Here is a 12,747-nt window from a genome sequence, read left to right as displayed (position 1 = left end):
CTGGTTCTAGCCTGCTAGTTCCCATGTAAGTCTGTTCATCTGGCCAACGCTCCCAAACAAGACAATCTAGAAAACTGGAAAACTTGCTCCCTGGAGAATGAACCCTGCTTTGATTTTGGTTACCCCTTGAATCTTCCTTTAGTGCAGGGGTCTTCAAGGTTTTTCAGGCCAATGACCCCATAGCTGAGAGACAGGGACCACATACAGGACCTACATATTGTATAAAATTGTGTTGCAGATTTTTTTTTTCCCCATAGATTTCATAGATAGCTGGATTCATGTTAATGTATGTGTATTTTCAGACAGTTAACCCTTTCACCCATTTTGAACGGGAACCCCTATTTGTAACCATACCTTTCAAGACGGGAACCCCTTTTTCCCGTCTTGAAAATTGCACTCTGTGTTCCTGATTTGAGGCATTTTGTTTAGAACGGAGCACTCCTGCAAACTTTGGAAGCCAATTTAAGCCAATCAGGATGGAATATGAAACATCGGAAAGACCTGTTTTGTTTAATGACTATAGAGATACTGTGTACCGATTTGCGGGATTTTTGGACAAAATCTGTAGGAGCACTGTAAAAACAATAGTTTTGTGCAAATCGGCCTCCTGGTGGCGCTATAACAGGCCCATTTGAAAAATTCGGTGCAGAGGTTCTGCTCTGGCATCCAGGGAGTGTTTGCGCACAGTTTCACTGCGATCAAGCCAACGGTGCCGGAGATTAGCTGCACACAGACGGAATGACACACACACACGGACACACGGACGGACAGGGGGCAAAACATACTCTTGCCATGCCTTTCGGCCTGGCCGAGACAATTAGGCAGATTGCGTGATGAACCCACCATTTCTGTTTGGGTGCAATGAGAAGCACCACCCCTAAGGGCTGCTAGTGGGACTTATAAGCTCTGTCTGAAACCACTCACTCATTCACTACTCCCTACTTCCTATACGTTGAGGGAGTTCTATGTAGGGCACTATATAGAGAACTCATCAATTAAAGAAAAAAAAAAACACATTCCGCGTGCCAGATAAGCATCTGCATTTTTCTTTCAGCACAATGTGTGATTGTATGTAGGGGTTGACTTTGCGATAGTAACCATCAGTTGTGTGAGTCCAATGTACTGTATAGGGTATAGGGTATAATAATAGTATCACTAATACATTTGGACACCACTACAAAATGGCATAATCACTAGATAGTACACTATATAGTGAGTAGGGAGTGTTTTCGGACACAGCCTGTCTTGTTTTCATATCATGTCTTCTGTCATAGTAGAAGGGGAAAATCTCCAATATAGGGTTGCACTTGCAGCCCAAACACGGGTATAAAATAAAAACACACCAAACACAAGCAAACACAAACATGCTATATTTGACTGACATACCCTACACAAGATAAACACACACACACACACACACACATACACACACACACACACACACAGGGCATGGGTATGAGCCCGTCCACAGGGCCTTCATCTCGTTTAGTGCTCTGATATCGATCAGTACAGGATGTAAGAGACTGGGCAATAAAGTGAAGCCACGCTCTCTCTCTCTTCTTCACTTCTCTCCTCCTCCATATTCACTCACCCATTCATCCCCTTTTCATACGCCGATCCATTCATTTACTCATTACTTATCACACATTACTCATCTCACCACACACACACACACACACACACACACACACACACACACACACACACACACACACACACACACACTCACACTCACACACACATTTCCTGCACCTAGGCTCTCTCACACAGGCTCCGTATGCTGGGCCCCAATTCCCTTTCTGGTGTCTCCTCTCTCCCACTTCTAATGCCCTTTTCTGACAAAAAGATTTCTCTCATTACAGCGCGAGTGGCTTTAAGTCAGATTTGATTGCACTGGGACGTATAATGGCGGGTGCTTACACTCCCCCTTAACTGCACCGCCTAAAGCAAAAGAGAGGCAAGTCCTCGCACTGTAAGGAAATTAGCCAGACGACTGTTTTCTTTCCTTTTTTCCCCCCTCTCTCTCCTCCTTTTTGCTGCGCTCCGTTTCAAGGGTAACTGTTTCCCGATATGAGCTTACTAATGCTTGGGTTGCAGACAAATAGACAAGAGCAGCATTATTCGGAGCAGTCGCGCGACCCTCCGAATTCCTCGCTGTCACCAAAACAAAAGTCAGAACATTCATCAACGGCACCAGTAAGTGCTGAATCGCTCTCTCCTTCATCTGTGCATCGCATGGTCAGAGCCCAGCCACGCACACACACAGACATGCTCGCAAACTACTCACAAGGGAGTTGGTGTTATACCCTCTCCCCTCCCTTCTCCTTTTCTCCCACTGCTGTTCTTTACCCTTCTCTGTGGAGTTAATCTGCTCTCTGTCTCACCTCTGCACACTCTTCTTCTCTTGTATTTTACCCTCTGCACATAGCAAATGCACGGTTCACTCTGAAGTTCCTAAACCTTCCCACCCCATACGCCAGCCCTGTTCAAACCTGTTCAATCATTATTACACTAGCTGTTGACGATGACGAGGGTCGGACAAGATGTGTCCCCCTCAAGGCGGAGGAGGGGAAGTGAGTGGTATATCTAGAGTAACACGTGCCACTGAAAGCCTCCCCACCCCTAAACGACTCAGGCTGTCCAGAAGGGGAGGATTTGTGTGGTGGACGGGCCTGGAGGCTCCCTGATAACGGATATACCACAGCGAGGTCAAGGGCACCATGGAGAAAAGGTCAAGGAGAGAGCGGGGAACCAGCTATCAGTTTCCTCTCTAAATGATCTTATTGTGCTCTAATTCATAGATTCTGTATTTTCGTATCACTCTGTCATCCACTCCCTGTCTGATGCCTTCTCTTTTACTTTTCTGCCTCTCCTCCTGTCCTATTACCAGGGTTATTGCCTTGGTGCACAGGTATTCGGCTCCCACTGAGACTGTTGCTGGCTAATGACGTTGGCCCCTGTGTGTGAACCTCTCATACACACAGCCTCACATTAGTGCAGTTGTTGGAAGGTCCACACATGCTCACAGAAACGCATACACAAGACTAGTCTTAGAACTTACCTTTATGCTGTAATTAAGCCCATAATCTCTTATATGCACACACGCCACTCAAATATGCATATCCAATCAGAGCTCATTCCTACAGGTTAAAGCACGCGGGACCTAGCACTCCCACCATTGTGCTTGCCCGTCACCCCCACCCCCCTGACTGTGGCCCCGTGTCAGGGTTAACTGCTGTCTATGTTAACCGTTTATGTCATATCCCCATTAACCTCCACTGAGGCTCCCCAGGCTGCCAGGGCTCCTGTTTAAGCCTCCCCCGGGTGGCAGTCACCGCTCCAACATTACCCTCCATTACGGCTCCCCAGGCTGCAGTTGCCCTGCGTAGGGCAGCCACCGATCTTGTGTCTGGTGAAACGGAGTGTCTCTGCCGTTGAGTTATAGGGCATGCAGTCGGGAGGAGTTGCGTACTGGATAACCAACGATGGGTGATATTTGCTCTTCTTCTCTTTTATTTTCTCTTTATTTTTTTTCCAACCTGCACGAAAACCCCTTTTCCGCTTCATGTAAGCGAGCATGGGTTTGTTTGGTATGTGTGGGGGCGTTGTATGTGCGTGAGCGCGTGTGTGAGTGTGCGTTTGGGCTAACCCTCGATTCTCTCTATAATGGGAGGCATGAACTCTCGCTCCAAACCCATTTCCAGCCCATCTGAAATACGGCAGCAAATTACCTCCAGCGGCGCCCTGCACACCAGCCCCAATCCGCCCCAAATAGAAGTGACAGGACAGTGCAATTTATCGCCATAACCCCTGGCCCACCACCACCAGCCACCACCTCCTATCCAACACACTCTCCTATACACACTGTAACTGAGTGACTGAACATACGTGTGTAGAGACCTTTGTTGGTGGTAAATACTGTAGTGGTATGCATTGTCACTGGTTGGTTGGTGTGTGTGTGTGTGTGTGTGTGTGTGTGTGTGTGTGTGTGCGCGTGCGTGCGTGCGTGCGTGCGTGTGTGCATATACACACATGTTGGCGGTCTCTACGCTCCAGTGTCGGGGGCCAGCCTCCCGGCTCTGGCCCCCTGCCCTGCCTATTATCTCATTGATTTCCTCCTCTCCTCTTTTCAATTCTCTCCATTTCCACACTGCCGTCCTTTCCATTAGAGGAGCAATTTAACAGAGTGCTGTGACATGGGAGGGGAGAGAGAGGGAGAGAGAGAGAGAGAGGAAGGGATGGAGGGGGGGGTTCTGGGAAGATGGGAAGCATAAAGTGGGGAGAGGAGGAAGAGCTATAGCAGAGGATGTGGGCGGTGGAGGAGGTGTTGCCAAGGGGGAGGGAGGTGGTGCCAAAGGGGGAGGGAGGGGTGCCCGAGTTCTAAAGACTAATATCATTTCAGTCATGTTCAGGGGATTGACTGACGGTGACAGTGGTTTGTGAGCTAAGCACTGGGTTCTGTTTCTCCACCACCCTTCCCTTTAAGCCTTTTATTGAAGGTGGTGATTAGAGGTGTGCAGCCTCTCTACCCATTTCTTTTCTCTTCTATTTGGCACTCGTTCCGTGTTTCTCCGTTCAGTCCAGTTTAATTTGGTTCAAATTGCTTCACTGGCACAGCTGCCGAATTAACAACGGTGGCCTGAGTGGATTATAACGCATTGCAATACATAATGGTCATATCAAAACTCTCTCACTCCCGCTCCCTCTTTCAGGTCTGTGCTCCAGAATCGTCTAAGGGCTCCCCAGGACAGACACCTGTCGCCGCAGCGCTGGAGGGGGCGCGGCATCCGCTGGATCGGGGGCTCCCTGTACAGAGTGTCGGCCAATAAGCTGTCCCGCGCCGCGTCCAGCAGCCCGCCAATCAACCGGACAGGTGCGCTGACAGGCGGCTTGACACTTTACTGCTCACTCTCACAACCACCCTCACAACAACAAAAAAAAAGAAACAAGAATGAGAGAGAGAGTGCATATTTATGTTCTGTTTGTGGTTGTTATGTCTAGGACATGTATCATGGGTGCACCGGGTGGGGGGTGATAGAGCAGTGTTTATTCATGGCCGTCCATGTTCTGGCCCTGTCCGGTGCGAACGTAATATACTGGAGGGGGAGTGCCTGCTGGATTTGCCATCTGAAATGATAAAGTTGTCATCTGTCAGAGAGGCATGGGGGAGGGCCCGCGGAACTGGACCGCGCAGATTAAAGCCTAGATCTACCCCTCCTCTCTCTCTCTCTCTCTCTCTCGTTCTCTCGTTCTCTCTCTCTCTCTCTCTCCCTCTCCCTCTCTCTCTCTCTCTCTCTCTCATCTTGCCCTCTCTCTCTCTCTCTCTCTCTCTCTCTTGCCCTCTTCACGTTTCTTTCATTCTTTCACTCTTTCTCTCTCACACACACACACACACACACACACACACGGTAAAATCCTGAGTGTTAATTTAACTCTTCAGTGTGTACAAATGTGTGTACATTTTACAGTGTAACCGCTAACGTTAAAACCTGTGGGGTGAAATTGAAGAGCTCTGGTCTGTTAAGCTCGTGACCAGCATCCTGATACACTTACAGGCATTCCAGTATGGTCCGAACACGCCTCAGGTATCCTTCGACAGGAGTTGTGATTTCACATCTCCCTGGCTGGCTCGGGTTCCGCCTCACATTTGTTCCTGGTCCAGTGCCAGACGGCCTCCTGCGGTCCCCGCAACCACTGAAATCACACCGGAACACACCCTTGACAAGAAAACGCGTTCCTCTGTCCGAACAGGTTCCAAAATTAGAGGATCATCAGGCCCCTTTTAACCCTGCTTTCCAACTAGCCTTATACTCCTCTTTTCTGCCTCTCTTCTCTTCTCTTCTCTTCTCTTCTCTTCTCTTCTCTTCTCTTCTCTTCTCTTCTCTTCCCCAGCTGCCCACCACCCCTACAGTGTTTGGCCAGTGTGTGTTTGTAGCACACAGTGTTTATGATGTTCTCAGACAGAGCTCCATGGCACGTTTGGCTCTGTCAAACTACCACAGTATAAATAAGCATTCTGATCTCAAGTTATTATGGCACTTGGCTGAACACACACACACACTATCATCTACCAAGAATAAACCTTAAGCACAGTGCTTCTTTGTTCCACATGTAGGAAAGTGGTCCAGTCCACACCAGGTCTCACCCACCACCTCTCCTTTGGGTCGGCCCTCCAGCACCCGTCATGTAGCCAGGTAGGCTCTGTGCATGAATAACAACAATAATAACAGTTAACTTCACTTTTTTTCCTTTCATACGTGGAATGCAATTATTTGCAAGCAGCGCAGATTGTGTATCTGTGCTGCTTGTAAAGACGAGACAGAGGAAAGAGCAGTTTTTATTGACTTTTTCACAGAAAGTTGTGACATAATTGTATTCAAGACTTATACATTTATAAACTAACATTGAGGATTTTACTCTGTATTGTACACTAACCTTTATTAAGCCTTATACATTTAAACCATGTATAATTATTAAACCAGTGTCCCCTAGTGGTCTATACTAGACCCCCTCCTTTTTCCCCTCTACATCTCTTCACCGCAACGCGTTGTTAGCTTGTAGATCGGCTATTTTCGCCAATTGTTCGACACCCTAATAGGACGCTATGATTCATGTGGATAACTAACAATTACTTTGTGCGTGGACATCGCTGCCTGTGTTTGTTTTTGGTGAAGCCGTGCGGTCCAGAGGAGCCTAGCCATCATCAGACATGCTCGTCACAAGAAGCCACAGGAGAAACAGTACTGCATGTACTACAACCGCTTTGGGAAGTGCAACCGGGGCACCAACTGTCCCTACATCCATGACCCTGACAAGGTGGCTGTGTGCACTAGGTAACTCCCTCTGCATGCGCACTCATCCACTGTAAAGGTCCCGAGTGTACAAATAATACTGCTGCTCATTGTCTAGCTTGAGCCCTGAGGCCCCTTGTCATTGGTATCTGCAGGTTTCTACGGGGGACTTGCAAGCAGGCAGACGGAACCTGTCCGTTCTCCCATAAGGTGGCCAAAGAAAAGGTAAAGCCAGGAAAATGCACACGTGGTGTTATTTTATGTGCCGTGTCCACAGAAAGCATATTGCTATGGTAAAGACGCAATAGGAGCACTCCTCTCCAAGTACCACGCCTCACAATTTGGCACTCTCGCGTTTTTTTGGCTGAGCGCTCTGGGTTCCTCAAGGTGAAAATAGTTTCAACTTTTGGAGAGGAGCGCTGCACATGAACGTTGCTTTTTCCGACCAACCAATCAAACTCGAGGATAAGAGGCCAGACTAAAAAGACCAAGGAGAGGCTGTTGTGCACCCATATAGTCCTACCCCGTCTCCTTCTCCTGACAGCCAGATCTTCAACGAGATCCGCCGCTAGAGCAATCGCAAGGATTCGGTTTCTGGCATTCATGTTTACCGTTAATGATATCAGTTAGCTATTTTGGTGAGGCTATTTGTACGAATAACGCAGATGTGACGATTGAACCTAGCAACAATAAGCACTCCATCCGCTTCGAACATGCTCTGAGAATTCATATTTTTTATATCCAAAGCTCTCTGCCATGGAAGAAACACCTTCTGTGGACACACGGCCCTCTGACGTTTGTGAGACCCGTTTGGGGTCAGCGTCAGATATGCATGCGAATGATGATCCATCTCTGGGTGTAGCGATCATAGAGTCATATTCATATTCTTGGCAGAGCTCCTGTTTCTGCGCCCTGAGGGCGTGCTGAGTCCAGGAGGCATGACCTGATTTGGGGTTTTGGGGCGCAAGTTGAGGGCGATGGGGTTGTGTGTGGGTGTGTTTGACGGGGGAGTAAGTGTGTGTGTGTGTGTGTGTGTGTGTGTGTGTGTGTGCGTGTGTGCGTGTGTGTGTCGGTGGGGTGGCGTAATTGAGCGAGTGGCTAAGTATTGAATGATGGGGTGTTGTGTTTGCAGCATGCCTTGTCCTGGTTTTCAAGTGCCAAAACACGGTACACTATGTCCACCTCACACCTGTGGCTAATACGGGCCACCCGGCCCCTATTAGGGCCGGGTGGGCAGCAGCAGCAACCTGCTACAACCCTGGACAAACCAGTGCCTCAATGTACAGTATATTGGCCTGATTACCTTCACAGCTGGTTATTTTAGCCCACTTTTACGCTTCCAATATCCCAGCAAATAGTTCAAAACTAGTTCAAAAGTTAAAAATAACATAGTGTGGTGTTTTTTACTTGGTCATCATTATGATATTACGGTTTTGGCCATATTTAACTTGCTAAAAAGGATTTTTGACTAACTTGTCAAAATGCTAGACTCTGCAGCTGTGTGTGTGTGTGTGTGTGTGTGTGTGTGTGTGTGTGTGTGTGTGTGTGTGTGTGTGTGTGTGTGTGTGTGTGTGTGTGTGTGTGTGTGTGTGTGTGTGTGTGTGTGTGTGTGTGTGTGTGTGTACGTACTATGATAGGAGGAATAATCTTGTCCGTATAGGGGAATGTGTAGACACTAAGGCGAACGAGGAAAGCAGCCTTTTTTTCCCCTTTGAGACAAACAACCCCAAAACAGGTGCCCAGACTCCTTCCAACACACACACACACACACACACACACACACACACACACACACACACACACACACACAATGCCGTGCACCTGTGTCAGTTGTCATGCTGTGGTCCCTAAGTGCTGAGAGCCCAGCTGTCTGTTTGCAATGCCATCTCTCTAAGGGCCCCACCTGTCCCTATCAACCCCCCCCCCCTTCCCTTTCCTTCCCTGTCTGCTTTACTCCCCAGCAGTCTCACTCCCGCAGGGCGCCACTTAAAAGCCTGCTCCCCTTTCACGTAGACCCCCTTAACAGAACTGAACGGGAGTTGGGGAGGGGATTGGTGCAGGGTTATGCACCCCCCCCCCCCCCCCCCCACCCTCCCACCACCGAACTCGATCCAGGCAGGCACTAGCATGGGTAGGGGAGCTGCCCCCCCACCACCCCACCCTCCCACACACACACACACTCACACACACAAATAACTTGAAACCAAAGCCTCCGTGCTGCCCCCGCTCCACACCCCACCCCTCCTGTTCCTCCTCCCAGCCTGCTCCTGGCGGGGATACACACACCCTGCACATAAACACATCATGATAGCCGGACAAGCTGCGGCCTGGATAAATATTTCTGTAGCAGTTAATTAGGTAGAAGCGATCCCCGCGCCCGACTAGATGGGCTCCCTCTCATGTTCCCCATCCCCCCCTTACCCGCGAGCCCCCCCCCTTCCTCCCCCAGCCCACCCTTATTGGCACTCACTCCCTGCCGAACCCCCATGGAGGTATATTTAGTGTTGCCCTCCACCGAGCTCACCCCGCAATCCGAAACAGTAGATCTCTGTCTTGGACACACACAGACAGACACACCTGCACCCATGTCGTCAGACCCAGCATTCACTTTCACTTCCAAGTGCTGTCAACTGCAATTAAGCCTCTCTGTGTGGGACAGATTGTTTGGCAGACAGGCAGAGTCACGTGTGCATTGTTACACCATTGACTGCTGTTGTGGTTTGGAGAAACCACTTGTGTGCCTGTGTTTACGCGTACATAGAAAGAAAAGAGAACACTACCCTCTCACCTCCCCTCCACTCAGTCTTCTGTTTCATTCTCATATTTGCTTTTTTTTTCTATTTCTTTTTCTCTCTCTCTGTCTGTCTGGTTTTCTGCACTTCTCTAGATGCCAGTGTGCTCGTATTTCCTGAAGGGAATCTGCAACAACAGTAACTGCCCGTACAGTCATGTGTACGTCTCACGAAAAGCTGCCGTGTGTCAGGATTTCATCAAGGGCTACTGCCCTCAGGGAGAGAAGGTAATATACACACTAGGGATGCCACAATCTGACCTTCAGCCAATTCGAAATTCGGACAGCCCTGGCGAATATTTTTCGATTATTCGACGGCGCCGTTTTTTGAAAAAAAAAAATCAAAATTTTTTTTTTTTTTTTTTTTTTTACATTTTTTTTTTTTTTTTGCTCCTGTTTTAGCATTATTATGGTCATTTCCGGGTTGCGCGGCCCAATTATTAGTTACGTTAATGTTTGGGCTGGGATGCTTTCCAGCAGGGGCCTCAGTGCGGCTGCAGAGTTCATGTTTGGGCTGGGCTGAAACAGTGAAACGCTCTGAAACTGTGGCCATTTAGAATTATTAAGACTATAATATTACTATTATTAGTATTAGCATATATTTTGATTGAAACTAAGGCATACAAAAGTAAAAAGTAAAAAAAAAAAAAAAGTAAAAAGTAAAATTTTTTTTTTTTTTTTTAAATATTAATAAAAAAATTATATAATTAAAATCGAATTTTAAAAATAATTTTCGATTATGGAGACTGTAACGAATATTCGAAAATTCGAATATTCGGTGGCATCCCTAATACACACACACACACACACACACACACACACACACACTGTGACTGAGGCGCAATTTGTATTGTGGGATTCATGTAACTTACATTCCCTTGATTTTGTGCCTGCCCCAAGGTGTACCAGATGATGAATGCTAGTTGTTGTCTAAATTAGATATGCATGCCTTTTCATTTATTGGCATTGGGAGATGCCCTGTGGACACCATAAAATGCATGCAGACTAGAGATGCGCGGATAGGGTTTATCATCACCCGAATCCGCATATACATGTTCATTATCCACCCGCCATCCAACCGCGGTTAATTATACCATCCTATTTCTAGATCCGCACCGACCGCATCAAATTATTATTATTTTCCTGATGTTAGTTTTCAACAATGTTACTCACCACTGTCTGTCGCGATGTAGTGACTGTATACAAGCCATATCTATGGTAACAACAAGACCGAGCTTGAAGCTTTGTTTATTTTACTTTCGCTTTCAAAATATGGCCCATCCTTCTCCGTTCTCTGCACTGGCTCCCCGTAGCAGCTCGCATTCAGTTTAAAACCCTGGTGCTAGCCTATAGAGCAGTGAAAGGAACAGCTCCTTCTTACCTCCGAGTTTTGGTCAATGCCCACACCCCTGCCCGACCACTCCGGTCTGCCACCTCGGGGCGACTGACTCCCTCGCCACTCAACGGTCCTTCTGGTCGATCGACACGGTCACGACTTTTTTCTGTTCTGGCCCCACAGTGGTGGAATGAACTTCCCACTGATGTCAGGACAGCAGAGTCACTGCCCATCTTTCGCCGCAGGCTGAAAACCCACCTCTTCAGGAAACACTATCCTTCCTCTTTGCCTGGCCTACTTGTTGTTAACTAGTTGTACGAACTCTTGTTTTATTTTTGTATTGTTTTATTGGATCTTGTTTAGTCGATACACTTATTTGTTTTAGCTCGTGCTCATTTGATTTTGCCATTTTTGTCTCATCTGTTTAAGAAAGTAGGTAGCTGATATATTGCACTTTTACCTTAGCGCTAGGTATACTCTTGGTTGCTTGTTTTTGCAGGAAATGTACTTAAAACTTCTGGTGATTAGTAGTTTTCGTTCCCTACCTATGTTGAATACACTTATTGTAAGTCGCTTTGGATAAAAGCGTCTGCTAAATGACTGTAATGTAATGTAATGTAATGCAACACTGGCTGCACCCGGTACAAAGACCCCTTGCCGGTAACGTGCAGTAGGTGGCTAATTTGTGCCTGATGTAAAATGACGTAATATTAAAATACTACAAACGCACGCACGGCAAGATTTTGTGCTTTTTAAAGCTATAATAGGCCTATAGATTGATATCATTAATGTAATTCCCAAATGTTTTCACCCGCGGTTTATCCAATATGAATTCATTATTATATTTTATTGACCCAAATCCACCCAAACTGCGGTTAACTGCGGCAACTGCAATCCGCGCATCTCTAATGCAGACTTATGGGTCATTTGCAATTAAGCCATGGAGAACAGCTTTTCAAGCTCTGAAACAAATGTAAAAAAAAAACAAAAAAATATAATTTCCAAACGTTTAAAAGTAGTAGAATGACAGGGACAGATAATAAAAAAAGAAACATGACAAGTACTTAATTGATGTATGTTATCAACGCTGAAAGGCATACCACTGATGAATTCAGAAATACATTTCCTTAATGGTCCCTATAGTGTATTTCTGTCACAATATATGAGTGTATTGCATTGAGAAAAACATTTAACTCAGCTGTGTCAGGACCTGTTGCAGGGAGCTCACATTACTGTACGTCATTGCTTAGTTCAGTTTGGTTCTTTACACCCATTTAAGTGACACAAGCAAGCAAGGAACATTATTGTAGCACTCTATATCAGGGGTTTTCAACTGCTGGTCGGTCCGTGGAGGTATTGCATGTGGTCCCTGATCATGCATTTAGTATTGTAGGAAAGAAGATTTATTTATTTTCATTATTTTCATTATTTTTTATTTTGGAGAAACTTAGTATTTTGGTATTTGAGGACAGCGGAATTAAAGACATTATCATTATTATCAGTGGTCCTTTGAGGAGGCTTATGCTTCAATTCCAAAAGTACTTCAAGCTTAACAACTACAAAAGAGGATCAGCTCATTGCCATGTCCACAGACTCAGTCAAGAGGCACATGAAACACAGTCCCTTGTGAAGTTCTGGATGAGTTAACAGGCAGAATTCCCAGAGCTTACGTTAAAAGCTAAATGTATTTTACCTTTTGTAACTACGTATCTCTGTGACAGTACTATGTTCATGCTGGCATACCTGAAGAATATGTATAGGGCAGGGTTTGAGCCATAAAATGACATGAGACTCCACTATAGCCAAGAAGAGACTAGTTGAGAAACAGT

General features: G+C 46.6%; 1 protein-coding gene across 1 annotated transcript in view; it reads left to right on the top strand.

Moving 5' to 3' along the window:
• Window positions 1–12,747, top strand: part of zc3h3 (zinc finger CCCH-type containing 3) — an 80,847-nt gene that overhangs the window by 51,712 nt on the left and 16,388 nt on the right. Inside the window, exons 5-9 of the mRNA XM_084067931.1 lie at window positions 4,713–4,873; window positions 6,116–6,194; window positions 6,675–6,833; window positions 6,947–7,016; window positions 9,679–9,810. Coding sequence (XP_083924057.1) covers window positions 4,713–4,873; window positions 6,116–6,194; window positions 6,675–6,833; window positions 6,947–7,016; window positions 9,679–9,810 — 601 coding nt within the window. The remainder of the gene's footprint in view (window positions 1–4,712; window positions 4,874–6,115; window positions 6,195–6,674; window positions 6,834–6,946; window positions 7,017–9,678; window positions 9,811–12,747) is intronic.

This window comes from Gymnoscopelus microlampas, assembly GCF_963454915.1.
Source record: "Gymnoscopelus microlampas genome assembly, chromosome: 9".
Lineage (NCBI taxonomy): Eukaryota > Metazoa > Chordata > Actinopteri > Myctophiformes > Myctophidae > Gymnoscopelus > Gymnoscopelus microlampas.
This window is presented reverse-complemented; position numbering and strand designations above follow the sequence as displayed.